Source organism: Lycorma delicatula, chromosome 2 (genome assembly GCF_047948215.1).
Source record: "Lycorma delicatula isolate Av1 chromosome 2, ASM4794821v1, whole genome shotgun sequence".
In the NCBI taxonomy this organism is placed as follows: domain Eukaryota; kingdom Metazoa; phylum Arthropoda; class Insecta; order Hemiptera; family Fulgoridae; genus Lycorma; species Lycorma delicatula.
The window spans coordinates 22,453,790-22,470,880 of NC_134456.1; the positions used below are offsets into that span (position 1 = coordinate 22,453,790).

Here is a 17,091-nt window from a genome sequence, read left to right on the forward strand (position 1 = left end):
AAACTTTCTAAGTTTCGCACAAAATTTTATGTTGTATCATTACTCCTGAAAATCGCTGCGAACACTTAAACTCATTGCACTCAAATAACAATAACATGAAAATAAAATGAGATAACAACAATCCAAGAACATTTGGTTACAGAGAAGGATATGCGAAACAATACTGTCAACTGCACATCACTAAATATCTCTGATGGTGTATAATTAAAAATGTTAAGTTATTTTCTGAACAGACCTCTTATATAAGTGAATTTTTTATGAATAATAATATTTTTCCTCAACTTAGGTTTCGTTTGTTCGTACTTTTATAATAAAGTTGATATTTAAGAGCTAACCATACTGCTTGTTTTCAGTTCTTTCATCAAATGTGGGTATTCACATGGTTTGGGAACATCTGCAAACATTATTTATTATGATAGGATTCCAAAGTGAACTTTTAATTATATAGAAGTAATATCTTACAAAAATTACATACAATAATGTACTTTTGTTTCATCAATGTCTGTCAACAGATGAGAGTGTCATGACAATATGTTTCCTGTTTGTATGTTGGAGAATGGAAGTATCCAATCTGCATTTTGCCGACAAATGTTACAGTTGCAGAAAGTGATGAAATTCTCGAGAACTTAATCACTTTTTCTGGAAACAAAATATTCAGTTTGATCAACAAGAAATTTTGAAGAAATAACTTAAATTTGATTCTTGATGGTTTTTTGCCTTTGCTTTAATAATAACTGCAAGAAATGATATTACAGGTGTGAAGATTTAATATTTTTCTTGTGTGCTTTTGGCAGGAGAGGCAAAGAAAAATTTGTTACAAGCAGGAATTTATTAAAATTATAAACAAATTTCAGTAAAACGTTTGTTTAGTAATATAACAAAAGAGGACTGTGATAAAATTATATTGTGTCAAACTCGGCTGGTGTGCAGTGGTATTCATTATTTTAATTATCTGACATTGTAAAATTAATTCATGATATTATTAATTTATTTTATTGAAATTAATATTTTTAAGATTCATATTATTCCTCTGTACTGTTAAATTATTTTTTTTAATTCTGTTTATAAACCACCTAATACAGAATAATATTGAGGTAAGACATATTACATAAGAATTTTACCATGAAAATTCTTTGGCGAGGTCATGTATCCCCAGTCATGATTGAAATATTTAACTAAACTGCATATTAAAAATACCAAAAAAATTAAAAGTACATATTAATTTATTGTATGAATGCTGCTATCTATTTTTTTTAAGACTGCCTCCCTCAAACACTGCCTGATGGTTTATCAAATTGAAATTTGTTTTGTATTTATATATGTAATATTTTTCTAATATTTTTAATTTTATGTTATCTTTATTAATTTATAATATTTCTAAATTTGTGATAATATCAAAAATGTTTATTGTTTATAATAGAATGTTTATTAGACGGTCTGGCATATTAGATAAACCTAATTTATTATTTTTGTAATTTCTATAATGTCCAAGAGATCTAGTTTTAAAGGATCTGTTTGTTTTCCTATATAATTATCATCCAACATTGCATTTATTTTTTTAAATTCCACACATTGTTTATTTTATTATCATTTTTTTATTTTTTTAAGTATTATGTGGTTATTAGTTTTGTATGCAGGTTTAAATATCTCTTTATTGTAAGCTTAGTAATGTTTTCAATGATATTATTAGTGTATAAATACTTTATGCATATGCTTTCATTTTTTGTGTCTTAACCTACATTTAATAATATAACAATTCATAAAAAATAAAATCACCCTTGGTCTCATAAAATTAACCCTTACATAAATGGGATTAATAGATCAATGAAATACACACATAATAATAACAAAGGAAAGTTAAATAATGAGATAAATATCATAAAACATGTAGTGGTCGAAAATGGATATAATATTACTTGAATTAAAATATTTCTAAAAAACAACTATCAAAATACATAAACAAAATATTTACAAAAGAGTGAAAAATATACATAAAATATTTATGTACTAGTAATATCATTGAAAACATTACTAAAACTTAAATAAAGAAATGTTTAAACTAGCATACAAACATAATAACCACATAATAAAATATTTAGAAAAACAAAAATTAAATAATCTGTGTGTAATTTATAAAATTAAATTAATGATTGTGAAGCTATATTTTAGAAAACACAAATAGATCCTTTAAAACTAGATTTCTTGAACATATTAAAAATTATTAAAATAAATTAGGCTTATCTAATATGGGAGACCATTTAATAAACAATAAAAATTCTATTTCTGTTATTAACAAATTTAGAAATATTCAAAATTAATAAAGATATGGAAAATTAAATATATTATGTTACATTTATTAAAAATGTTACATATAAACAAAATTTCAATTTGATAAACCATCAGACAGTATTCGAGGGAGATGTTCTCATAAAAACTGCAACAGGTAGCAGCACACATGTAAATTAATACACAATTATCATTATTTTAGTATTTTTATTTGTTTATTATGCAATAACAGAATTATTTTAATCATGACTGAAGATATAGGACCCCGTGAAAGCGATAAAATTAAGGTAAGGTATGTCTTATGTCAATATTCTATACTAAGTGGTTTATATTAATAAAATTTAATATGTTTATACATGTCTATAAAATATTTTATAAATATTAGCTTTTAATATTATCCTTTTATGGATTGAATGATTTTAATTCCTAAGGATCATTTTCAAGGTTATGCTTGAGGTTCCAAAACATTATGTGTGCGTTTGCACATGCACGTGCGATGTTGTAAATGTGTAGCACATAGTGGTTTAAATTTTCTTCACTGTAGATGGCAGTAGTAGTATTCAGAAATTTAAAAACTGAATTTTTTCATTTAAAATTTTCTGTTGGTATTTTTAGTCTGAATCTTGTTTGGAAAATTTCACCATTGCCCGACTAATATAATAAAAATAAAATACAATATGATGTTTTGCATCTATGGTAGTACAAAATTGGAACAGAAGCACTTATTTTTTATTTCATTATTGCAGGTGCAGATTTTGTGCAGAGAAACCGTTATTCTTCGTTTACACCTACAAGATCTGGAGAAGTTTCAAGTGCATCATGGTTTGTGGATGGAAAGGACTATATGTCAGCTGTTGCAGATGCTATGGAGGCTGCCAAAGAGGAAATATTTATAGCTGACTGGTGGCTTAGCCCAGAGATTCATATGAAAAGACCTGCCATTGAGGGAGACTACTGGCGATTAGATAAGATTTTGCAGAGAAAGGCGGTTAGCTGATGTTATTAATTTTTACGTGCTTTCTTTTGAAAAAAAATTTAGTAGTCAGACATGAAATGGATTTTTAGATATTAAGATCCAATTTGAAGAATTTATTCTGACCTATCCGCAAAGTTCATTGTTGTCAGTTTCAGTGAGAGATCTCTGGAAAGTAACACATGTTTATTTATTAAAAAAAAAGTATATAGACACAGTTTCAACAGTCATATTTTATACAACTTCTACCTATTTTTAGATAGTTTTCTCTCAAATTGAGGTCCTTATAGTATTTTACGAGCTTTTAAATTCCATTCTCATAAAAATTCAACCATCCTTCACACTGGTTTAAAACTCTTGCTTGGATTAACCCCAGCACTTTATGAGTTGAAGATAAAAAAATCTGCTTTCATGACTGTGAAGAATTGGTAATTATTAAACATCAAATCTGAGTTGTAAGGAGTCTTACTGTATAATTATCACCAGTGACTCCTGGACTACATAAAAAATAGTTAAAGCAGAAGAAACAATTTTGAGCTCCAATTTACGCTCTGTTTCTTTAAATGAGCCCCTAATATGAGGATATATTTAAATTTTGCTTAGAATTTAGAATTTTGAATGAATGTTATATTACAGTGTCATTACTGTCAGTGTCAGTGTTTATTACTGTCATTAAAAACATTTTTACGAGTGGATATCATTATTCAGTCAGATATTCAATTTTATTCTAGTTTTTTTAAATGAGTCCCTAGGTTTAAATAGCCCAAATTTAGTTGCAAATAACAACAATGTATCAAACTAAACTTTAGACATAAGAAGGTTTAAAAAATCATTTCTACTTTTTTCCAATGCTCTCAATAATAGGCAAGAATATCTTTGAAAATAAGTATAAAGAACAGTAAAATTGTAGTAAACATAAAACAACACAATTTTCAAATAATTTCTGATACATCTTCTATCAATAAATTTTTTACATCACTTAAGTGTTGTGTTATTCTCCCAGTGTAGCCTTTTGTATCGATATCAATTCTATTGGGTTAAAATTGCAGTGGATGGAGGAAGATGCAACACGCCACAATTTTGTTATTTTGCAATTTCATCTACTTGATATTGAATATATTTTTGTTAGACTGATTATATTATTTTTAAAAGTTCTACTTTTAATATGACTTCAGTGTATGTGATTTTCTTTGATTTTAACCATTCGACAATATCTGATTTCAGGTCGAAGCATTTGGAATTTTTTCAATTTTCAGGCAATGGTATGGTGCATTATCCATTACTACAACAGATCCTTAAGCAATAATTTCAACAATTTTTTTAAACCACTTCATAAAATTGTCACCATTCATTTCATTGTGATACTCTTGGGAAGATCTAGATTCTGATACTCATAAACTATCGTTCAATAACCCATTTCCACTTCCTACATACATTACTATAATTGTTTATCTTTATCAGCCGAGGTTTTCACCCCAGTTGACATCTTTTATAAATGCATCTTTTGGACTCTTTATTTCTTTATCCTTCCATACCTTTTCCTGTACATCGCCTGCATTAACCAGGTTTCATCTAGATAAAAAATTGTCTTACCTTCTTTACAAAATTGCTTAATTTCTCTGACATATTTCCCACCCCATGAAATCTTTGCATTCAATCAATAAAGAATTTTTTTCTGGATATGAAATAAAAAATTTGTTGATTTTAAAAAGCAAAATACTGATAGACATAAAACCAAATCCGTCAATTCTGTTTTTTTATTATATTAAAAATTGTTCTTTCACTAATGCCTGTTGTACTTCTTGCTTTTTGAGCATTGTCTGTGACTGCAGTTAGACCAGCTTTTCTTGTTTTAAGGTTATATATATGTTCTGATTTTTTTTTGGAGCTATTGAAGAATTTTCCCGGTTTATATTTCATGATAGAATCACTCATTGTTAAAACCCAATTGGCACAAAAACTCAAGATAAATTAAAATTAATGAAAATAACACTGAATAAAACTGTTATATAAATGAAGTATCAAACTGTATCGTATACAGATTAACATGATAACATAGACTGAAGTACTTTTTCACTAAACTGAATATTTTGTGAAGCATTACAAATGTTATTGTTATTAAACTTCAAAATCAAAGACTCAGCAAAATTGTTAATTGCTTATCAGCATACCACGGCACCAGAAAAGTGATAGCTTACAGTACATTATTATACACATAAAGCATTAATTGCACATGGGAGTAGCAGAATGATTCAGCCTAAACTACTGAGATATTACTCATACATGCTGAATTCATATCTATATCTGCTGTGCGGTTTCATGAAACAAGGATTAGACCATTTCAGCTTGCATTCACATGTTGCTGATGTCATTGTCATAATATCAGTAATGACTGTAGCAGGAGAGAGAATTGAAAATTAGAAGAAGTGAGTGAAAGGAATAGTGAATGACATGAACAAGACATTTAGTTATAATTTTGTGTACTATAATTTTTGTGTTTACTTCTGTATAAAGTGATAAAGTAGATATACTGCAGTTATGAAGTAGATTGCTTATAGTTAAATATTAAAAAAATTAACAAAGAAATCAAAGTGTGGTTTTTTACAGGTCTAAAAAGATTGGAATCTCAAATTGAGATCAAAGATGAGCTATTTCATAATAGCCTGTGTAATAAAGTAGCTTCTGGTTATTATAAGAATAGGGTTCAGCAATTTTCTTTGGAAATAATAGAAATTAACCTCAGACAAATTATTAGATATACTTTCATAAGGTCAGACTAGAGAAAAACAACAGCAGTAGGCATATTTCACACTTCTGGCATGTGACTGATGTAGTTATTTTTCTGATGGCTGCTATATTTTTAAAGAAGTTGGTTTGTTTTATTACTAAGCACATTGCTGCTTTGCAAATTTTTTTGTGTCAAAATTTAGTAAATGTCTACTTGGTGACAGTACAATCTATATATACATGTTATGTGCATGTATGTATGTATCCTCGTGCTATACCTCGGTGTGGGCTTTTGCCTCCTCCATGATTTGTCTCCAACCTTCTCTAACTGTCATCGCTTCTCTCCATTTTCTCAGCCCCATTGCTGTCAGATCCCTTGTTACATCCTGGCACCAGCGCATTCTTGGCCTGCCTGTTCTCGTAGTCCTCTTATTCCTCTATACATTATCCCTCATTACAGTCTCTGTTCTGTCATTCTTTCCATGTGACCCAGTCAACCAATTCTTTGTGATTTTATTACCCTTACTATATTTTGTCCTTGCAGTTTTCCTTCTATTTCTTCATTCCTCTTATCCTCTGTGTTCATTCTTCAAAAACATGTCCATAATTCTCCATATTATTTTCCATTCAAACACCTTAACGTCTCCCATGTTTAAGGTCCATGTTTCGCATCTATAGATCACAATTGGTCAAATTTATGTCATACAGATTTTCATTTTGATACTTCCTGTGATAATTTTAGATCTTATTAACTTAGCACTGGTGAAGTATGCATAGTTGCCATGCATAATACTTCTTTTAATTTTCATGGGCACTTTATTTAGTATTAATTCCCATTCCTAGGTATGAGAAATTTCTGGCATTTTTGAAGGTGTATATGCCAATTTTCATTTCATTTCCCTGTGTTTCTACTCCTGCACTGTTCATCTACAGATATTTCGTTTCTCCTTCATTTATTTCTAATCCGATCTTTTTTGTCTCCTCTATTTGTATAAATATCTCCTTCAAGGATCCTTTGTTTCTTGCTACCAGGACATCATCCACATATGCTTGTACTTGTACCATTCTGGTTATGATACTTCCTCTCATATTAGTGTTCTTCACTGCCTTTTGAAGCACCAGGTTAAAGACCATAGCTGTGAGCACATCCACCTGCCTGACTCCCTCTGCTATGTCAAACTCTACTCATTCTTCCATTTGGCCCAGTCTACCACACCGTGCTATTAGACATGGTCATTCTCACCAAATTTTCTGGAATTTCATATAACTCTCTAGAGCATTTATTACTTTAAACATGTCTTAGCCTGTAAAAGGCTTGTCTGAAGTCAATAAATAACAAATGTAAACTTATATCGTGTTCGTAGAACTTCTCCATGATTGCTGTAGTGCAAATATTTGATCTGTGGTACCTCTATCAGGCCTAAATCTGGACTTGTATTCTCCAACTATTCCCTCTGCCAACGTGCTTCATCTGTTTGTCAGGACTCCAGAAAAAACTGTAGGCTGCATCTAATGAAGTAATCCCTCGGTAATTGCTACAGGTCAACTTGTCACCTTTCTTGTATGTAGGGCATACCAATTGTTTTCTCCAGTCTCTTGATACCTTCTCTTCTCTCCAAATCATCAAAAAAAGTTTGTATATCCACCTTGCCAGTTCCTCTACTCCGTACTTGTACATTTCCGCTGTCACTGAATCCTTACCAGCAGACTTCCCATTTTTCAATTTCTTCACCACCTCATTAATCTCTCCAAAGGCAGGCTCTGGTGGCACTTCTTCTTCAGTTGTGTGGTATTCTGGTACCCAATCTTCTACTTTCTGGGCATTTTCATTCTGGGAGCAAAGCTCTTCAAAGTTTTCGCCACCTTTCCATCACTTTCCTTTCCTCTGTTATTATGTTTCCCTCCTTGTCCTTACATTCCCTGACATTAGTCCGGTACCGAGTATTCATTACTCTAATAGCTTTGTAGAACCTGCTTGACTTTTTTACTCTATTGAGCTCTTCTATGCATTCTAGTTTATTTTTCATGTTCTCTCTTTTCTTCATATCGGTTTATTAGCTACTCTCCTTGCCTCTATATTTCTCTTATTCTTTCTTGTTTTCATTCTAAGCTGATTTTGTTTTTTTTTTAACACCACCTCTCTACACTTCATCAAATCATTCCACATTCCTTCCCATTCTTCTCTCTCCAAGGGTGTCCTCTACTGCTTTCAACGCTGTCTATTTTGTGACAGTCTGCATCCTGTCTATATTACCTTGTTCTCTCTCTATTCACCTCTGGGCATCTTTTGAGTTTTCCTTTCAGGGCATTCTAATACTTTTCCCTCCTTTCCTTACTCATCAATTTCTCTATGTCCCATTTCGGTCTTCATGCTGCTTCTTTATCAGTCACTGACATTTTGCAAAATTGTACTTCAGACCTAAAATAATCGAGTCAGTTGGTACCTCATCCTGTTCCAACATTTTCTATGGAGCTTGCATATTTTTTGGGCACCAGTACCTGGTCAATTTGATTGACTATATTAGTTCTCAGCTGTTTTCAGGTACCCAGGTGGATTTTTTTATGTTCAAATATTGTGCTGGAAATTATTAATCCTTGCTCCTCTGTCAGCTCTGCAAGCATTCTTCCATTCTCATTACTTTCTTCATGTAATGTGTGCTTTCCTGCTACTTCTGCTAGAAAAGGCTCCTTCTCTATTTTCTCATTAAAATCTCCCAGCAGCAGCATTTCATATTTTGGGATTCCATTGGACACCTTGGTCAGATTTTCATAGAAGGTTCCTGTTTTCTTTTCTGCCGCTTCTTCTGTTAGCGCATAAATTGAATTCATAGTTATATTCTTGAATTCCTCTTTAATTTATATCTTACTTATTCATTCACAGTCTGGCTCAAAAACCAACAGACATCTTACTTTCGCAATTACCATGAAAATTGTTCCATGCCTGCCAGATTTTTCTTTGTTTTCACTGTAATGCAGACTATAATCCTTTTCGTCCACTCTTCCTGTTCCTCTCCATCTGACCTCTTGTAATCCTGTTACATCAACATTGTACTTCATTTCATCACCAATCTCCATCATTTTCCCTGCTTTCAACAACATTGTTTTCACATACCAGGATGCAATATTTAAAGTATGTTTCCATTTCTGATCTTGTTTGTTTTTTATGTCCATTTTCATTATCCATAATTTGGCTCTAATCCTAATTCTTTTGTCGCTCGAATCTGATCCATGGTGGTCACGTCATACTGTTAGTACGGATTGACTCCATTCTTTGTTTGGATGAACGTTAACTTTAATATTGTATTTAATTTTTTATTTTATATGTTAATTTACAATTCATTTCATTAACTGTCAAGACGACAATTCATTAAAGAATTATTCAACAAGCAACAAGGCATTGTCTTCATTCATCACCTATGAACATACATTTCAACCTTGCTCTAAAATCTACCACGTGTTAACAGTCTTCAGGTGAGATCATTCATAACAGGGATGAGTGCACCATAATTCATCAAACTCCTGTTGAAGTGAATGACCATACTCTCAAGAGACCTTTGGTCATGTGATAAGTTGATGGGAGGCATAACTTTTGTCTTTCTGGAGATTTTTGGGCAACTTTGCCAGTTACATCTAAAGAAACAATGGCGGATATTATCAAAGCACATCTAAAATCATCATTACCGATAGGGAGATCTATTAATAATTTGAATTTATAAACTAATATGAGAGTATATCTTGGAGTTAGAGATATGGAATTCCTATCACAATTACTCAGTGTTGGAAATGGAGCAATTGATCATGATCATGATTCTGCATCAATTGATACAAAACTAGGTAATAAACAAGGTACAAACAAGATACAAAGGTAAAACAAGGTACAGATAAGCTTTGTGAAAGAACCATTTTCATACCCCAGAACATTTCTGCATTGAAAATTAACAATATAATTTTAGTTTATGTGAGAGGAGAAAATAAAGAATACAGATTTATTGATACTGTAATGAACACTATAGATGCAGTTCACTACTCGCAAGAATTTTTTAATTTACTTAATCTGGCTGGCTTTCCACCACACAGTCTGCAGCTTAAAGTCAGAATTCCTATAACTTTGCAATCTTATCCACCAAGACTGTGTAATGTTACCCATTTGCAGATTAAAACTTTGAAAAACAGTGTTGTTGAAGCTAGTAACTTGACAGGTCCAGCAGCTGGAGTGATTACTCTCAAACCCTGTATACCTATGATTCTTATAATTTACTTTTCCAATTTAAGCAATTTAAGTTCACAATTAAAGTTTTTTTGCTGTTACAGTTAATAAGGCTCAAGATCAGCCATTTAAATATGTTAGAATAAATTTATGTTCGGATTGTTTTTCACACAGACAATTATATGATTGACTTTCAAGGACGGGTAAATGAGAAAACCAGTTTATACTATTACCATATGGTTCATAAAAAACAAAAAATAAATTGTTTATTCTGAAATTCTTTTAAGATAGATATTACTCTTAAAAAAAACAAATGCTTCGTTTTCATTCCTGTGTATACTGTAAATAATCATGATTCCGAGTTTTATTTATTCATAGTGCGGGCAAAGCCACGACGTTCTTGATTGTGTAATAATATGCTTCATATTTTATAAATTAGAATTCTTTGGTTGTTAGAAATTGTATTATTTGTTTAATATCTAAATATTAAATTTGAAATTCTATTAATTCAGATTTTAGAAGTTTCTAAAATTTGATTTTAAGTGTCTATTTTTTCTTCTAGACAGCTGGAGTAAAAGTGTTCCTGTTACTGTATAAAGAAGTTGAAGTAGCTTTAGGGATTAATTCCTTTTATAGTAAACAGCGCCTTAGTAAATGCCATACTGAAAATATACGGGTAAGTATTTTTAAATCTTTGTGTACCATTTTCTGTTCTCGTAATAATATTTAATTGTTAGGAGAAGAATGGCATTTCCATGGATTCTGTGTTGCTTCTTGTTAACTGGTTTTAAATATGGCTAATTATAATTGTTAAGGGTATTATTAAGATAACCAGCTAAGATTAATAAAATCTAATTTCTGTGTTGTGTGTTTTGAATCCCCTTAAAATTTGATGTCATATACTTCAAATAAAAAATTATTTGATTAATAAAAGATTATTTGAAATACGTGGGATCAAAATGTTGATAAATCCTTTCAAATTTATTCTTGGTTCACAAAAACTGTGAATTTATAACATGAAATAAATGACAAATATTATAAATTATAATATTTTTCATTTTCATGACAGAATTAAAAAATTCTGTCATTCACTGAGAGAACAGTTTAGTTGAGAGAATTTCATAAAATGTTTTCCATAAAAAAGATCATTGTAAATTATTTGAGATTTTATAAAATTGGTTTTATTTTTCTTTAAAATTCATCCTGATTGAGAGATTGTAAAACACTAAAGGAATAGAATACAAGATACTTCTCATTGAAGGAGCTTGCAATTTTTTTATATCAATCAGACTATATTTCCTGCAGTGTTTTTAATGTTCCTACTCCTAGTTATTTTGAAGATAAGTGGTTATTTTGATGAACTATTCTTATTTCTATTTTTTAGTATAAGTGCACTAGATTAGGCTCCTGGTGCATATTTTCATTTATGTCTAACTTAGTATAGTGTATTCCCTATCCCTAATATTTCTATGATCTGCCCTTTGTATATAATGTAAACTTTATATGGCATTAATGACATATTTTTTATGACCTATATATCTGATGTTATCGTTATCAGTTATTCGTAATAATTTATTATACCTGTTCAGAATGGGCTAATACATGATCATGACTTGTGTTAAGTAAAAGTGTTGTTATGGAAAACTGATTAATAAATAATTAAGTATTTTTAATAAGCAGTCAGGTAAATCAAAGGAAGCCTGTTTTATGGTAAATAATTTTGGTGTTATGGTAATCATTCAATCCAATAAGTTCATTTTAAAAGATTCTTAAAAACTATTTTCGAAAAAGTAAATCTAAATCAAGATGTTATTTCAATTTTGAAACGATAATTTTCAATAGATGTACAAGGGAATTGATAAAAGTAAAGTTAAATATAAAAAACACATGATTGAAATAAAAAATCTGATGTGGACACCATATGACTTCTTTATACACCTATTAAATTACATATACACATTTTTTTAAAATGAAAAGTACATAAAATTTTATTTCAGTAATAACTTCTGATATTTTTTCATATATATATATATATTTTTTTTTTATTGTTATTGAATTATTATTTATTGTAAAAAAATTTTTACAGTCAGAGGTTAATAATTATTAATAAATCGATATATATTTAACTTAAAAAAAGGTGATGAAGTCTGATTCGAACCAATATGCCTTCCCCGTGTAAGATCCAAATATTTCATTAATTAAAATTTTATTAAGCTATAACTGGAACCAATGAAAATAAGTACCACTTATTAATTATTTAAGTACCACTTATATCATTGAAAAGCTTTCTATGAGGGCTTATTACTGCAATTAAGAAAAAGTCCAAAATCTAATTTTTTTGGATTTTGGGCTTTTTTTGGACACTTTTGGTTCAGTCAATTACAATCAAAAGAGGAGGTGCACAACTAGATAATACAACAGTCCTAAATCCAAAATTTCAACATCCTACAACTATTCGTTTTTGAGTTATGCGAGATATGTACAGACATCATGCCAAAACTTGTCAAAATGGATATTTCTGTTGAAATCTGAAAACTTAAATTTTTTAACGATCACAATACTTCCTTTACTTCGTACAAGGAAGTAAAAATGGAGAGCTCAGTTTTTCTTCCTTTTATGTATAAGTTAAAAATTAAAACAACTAAAAACTATCATTTTAAACATTCCAAATAGACAGTGATAAGTTAGCTTATTAAAAAGTATAAAATGCTTAAATTTCCCATTCAGAATGGCCAACAAGCTCTATCATTCCCCTTATTTTTGTCAAGTTAAGATAAAAATTTATCTCAATATAGTCAAAATTAAATTAAATTTATATAATAACCTGTTAAATATTCTTAGAACAGAAAACTTTCACATAATGATTTTGTTAAATCTAAAATTTTAAAATTGTACTAGAATTCTTCTTTCATTATTCACTAATGAGTTTTTCTGTCAATTGTAATAAATTAACTTTCATAACTAAACAATTTCTGTTTTTCCCATACATGTTTTCGTAAATATCCTCTATAAATTTATTAAAAATTAAAGTTTTATCTGTTTGTTAACAAATTTTTATTAACAGTTTTCCTATATATTTTATGTTTTTCTTTACTGTTACCAGTTAATGTCCCAATATCTGCTGTTGTAGTGGTTCAATAACACTGGTCAACAAAATTTAATTTTTTGTTTGTTATATATGAGTGTGACTGTTTCTTATAGTATTTTTTATGCTGATTTCATATATGTTAATGGACGTTTTCTATCAGGTTCAGTGTTTTTATAATCAAAATTTCTTTTAAAACAAAAAATGTATGGTGAATGTAATATGAAAATTCATTACACACACTTTATACCCACCTAAAATGTATTCCTTTTGGATTTTTTTTGCTATAGGTAGATCCCTCGTTAGATTCCAACACTAGTCAGCTAACATTTTTGGGTTCCATTTTCCCTGGTATCATGTTTCCATTGTATATATCTTCTGGTGAAAGCATGTTCATCACTGATAGCGCTAAAGTTGTTAGGGAAAGAATCCAAATGTGAATGTAAGAAATAGATTCTGAGCGACATGTTTCACCCAAGTTCTTCGTAGTTTTGAAGGAGTTACTCACCAGTTCTCTGTAGTTATTGGCCTAATAGTTTCGAAGGAAGTTTTTTACCGCATTTTGAAATGATTTCCATGCAGCAACCTCCAAGTCATTCAAATATTCTTCAAACACCGGATCACTTATATTCATACACCGGATCACTTAGTTTTCTTATTTATGGTCCAACAAATATACACCTTCCTTTATTTTAGCATTGCTTATATTAGGGAATTTTCTTTTTTAGAAACAAACTCTGCACCATTACGATCCATTGTTTTAACAAAATTTTTCAATAAACCTAGCTTAATGTGTAGTGGCGAAAGATAAACTTTTTCTGGTTTTACTAATACCTGACCGACAACATTCTGCTCTCTTACAGTACCTCTCTCTCTTCAGTACCTCTCTCTTTGGCCACTGCCCTTTTATGCAATGATTTTTCCTATCCCTTCTGTCCCACTTGCACAAAAAGCAATAGAATTTAGTGTATCCAAGTTGCAGTCCAAGTAAAAGCACCATTACTTTAAGATCTCCACAAATATGCCATAAATATTTCTCATACTGAATCCTGCTCAATATAAGTTTCTTATTTTTTATAAGACTCCTTCATGTGAACAGCATATGCTAATGGTATTGGTGGGAATTTATTTCTAATGTGAAGTAGAATAGCTTTCAAAAACTAAGCTTTGACGAGTCAATAAAAAAGTCTCCATTCGTCAGGATGATACATATGTCCCAAAGCTTCCAGTAAAGAGTCCATATCATTACAGTACATTAAGTTTTCATTCTGAGAGAAGAAATGTTCAAATTCTGACTGTCACAGAAAGCAGTTATTTTAGTGTTTGATTGTAAAAGATGCCATCCTTTCATTCTTGATGCCAATATTTCTGCTTGATTCTTTGATAAATTTAGATCACGAACCAGATAATTTAATTGTGACTGATTAATTAAATGGGGTTCAGTATATCTGTTTTCTAAACAGTTTGGATCTCTTTCTTCATCGCCTGATAAGTCAGCACAAGATTCAACATTTTCATCTTTATCTAAGTTCCATGTTTCTGGTGATACTGGAATTAGGAGCTCAGCTATCTTGCACTGGCTACATGGCAAGAGGGAATATCAGGGTATTGAACAGTAAGTCAAGTTTTAGCATTTATCCCAGATATCTTTATTACACAAGAATAATACGTGGTGTGTCCCTTCAGTTCTCTCCAAACCATTGGATTGCAAATGGCATGTGATGAGATTCATTTAGCCAACCAGTCAACAATATTACACAAGATGCACTGCAAATATGAGGAGCCCAAGATTTGTCCTGATCACCTAATTTACTCCAAAATACAGTTCATACAACATTTTTATCAGTGGAGTTATATTTATTTTCTGAGACTTCAACATTACCTCAACACAGATGCAACAGGAATTGTTTGGTTGATTAATACAACTGAGAGGCACTGCTAATACATTACAGTAACTAATATTGTTTAAAAAGAAACACTTTATAAACACTGATTTAATAAATATACACTCACTTTACTGAATAACATATACCTGCAAATACGAAGGCCAGCTGCAAAACTGAATGTTACACACATGAGAACTTGCATTTGAATGAGAATTAAAAATATTTCTCTAGTCTGCACAACAGTTTATGTAAATATAATAATAACAGAAATAACTAATGAGTGGATGATGTGTTTATAGTGAGATGAAGATAGAAAAAATTAGTCACTTTCTTGTTCATTTTAATTAGTGTGTAAATAATAAACATAATGACTAATGTCTAACAAATCAATGTGACAACAATTAAGGGACCATAATAAATAAACAAAAGCTATTTAGTGTACAGATAATACAATAAAATACGTTCACAAAATGCTATGCTTATGGAGTTCATGCATGATACTACCTGAAAATAAGAATGATAATTACAACAAAAAAACTAAGCCTGATAGAAGGATTCTGATTTCATATTTGAAATCAGCATGAAAAATACTATAATAATCTGTTATTCCCTCTCATTTAAAAAAGTAATTTTGATCAGTGTAATTAATAGTGGATCTCATTTTAGATTTTTTTTGGGAGTAGATGCCTTTTAAGAGTTTTCTGTTTGTAGTTTTATTTCAGTAACATTTTAGCATAATTCTTTCTTTATATTCTTTTATATTTGTATGAATCAATAATTTGCTTGAAAATCTATGTTTAACATCTTTTTAAATCAGTAATAATTAAAGTAATCATATTGTATAGTTATTGTTGATAAAAAGCAATTAAATTTAGTTTTGCGTGTGAAATGTTGATGTAATAATTATTAAAAGAAACTTTAGAACCTTGTATTTTCTTTTGTTTAGGTGTTAAGGCATCCTGATCATACAAAAGCTGGTGTTTTTCTATGGGCTCATCATGAAAAAATTGTTGTGATTGATCAGAATATTGCATTTCTAGGAGGAATTGACCTCTGTTATGGTCGCTGGGATGATCATAATCATAGGTAAAGAAGTTATAAGCATACAATCAATTTTTTTTTTGACATGTATATGCTTATAATTTTTTTTTTTTACTTCAGTAAAATTGACATTTTTCATGAACAAAATCACTTCTGTGTACAAACTATGTGATATTTTTATGCAATAGTAAATTCTTTACAGTGTTTTCTTTTTCTGTTGTACTACATATTGATGATCATCATTATTGGTACTTATCATTTTACTACTGTTATGTTAAAGGAAGCTTTCTACATTTTCTCTCATATTTTTAAAATTTTATTTATTAAAACAATTTAATTTCCTGCTTATTATAATATAAGTATATTATTAATTGACCAGATCAGGTTTTTTGTTTTTCGTAGTTTTTGAGATCTCTTCAATCCAGAAGTATGAGAATCTTTGTTACAAATTTCAGTTTGTAATCGTGTATGTATGTTGGCCTATAAATGACCAGCAAACATATATTTGAACATGAATATATCTCAGGAATAATCAGCTTAATAAAAAAACATAAAATGTGTTATGGTAGTGTACAATATTAAAGGAGATATACTAATCTTTATTAAATATTTTTCTTAAATTAGTTAACTAGTTTGGGAGCTTTTGAAGGAAAAGCTTTATGTAAATGTGGCTTAGATCCTAGAAAAATTACATCTTGTCTATAGGAAAATTTATGTCTTGTCTATTTTTAGTTCATTAAAAAACATTATCATTGAAAGTAATACTATTTAAAAATAATACAAAAAGTGTTTAAAACAGCCATTCCACCATAAAAATGTTATTAATCACCTTAAAAGCAAAAAAAAGGAGGGGAGGAGGTTCTCAGTTTAATTCATATGTTTTTAT

The 17,091-nt window shown here is 29.8% G+C and overlaps 1 protein-coding gene across 1 annotated transcript in view; it reads left to right on the plus strand.

Moving 5' to 3' along the window:
- Positions 1–17,091, plus strand: part of Pld (Phospholipase D) — a 133,128-nt gene that overhangs the window by 55,977 nt on the left and 60,060 nt on the right. Inside the window, exons 9-11 of the mRNA XM_075358452.1 lie at positions 3,033–3,274; positions 10,756–10,869; positions 16,111–16,250. Of these exons, the coding sequence (XP_075214567.1) occupies positions 3,033–3,274; positions 10,756–10,869; positions 16,111–16,250 (496 nt within the window). The remainder of the gene's footprint in view (positions 1–3,032; positions 3,275–10,755; positions 10,870–16,110; positions 16,251–17,091) is intronic.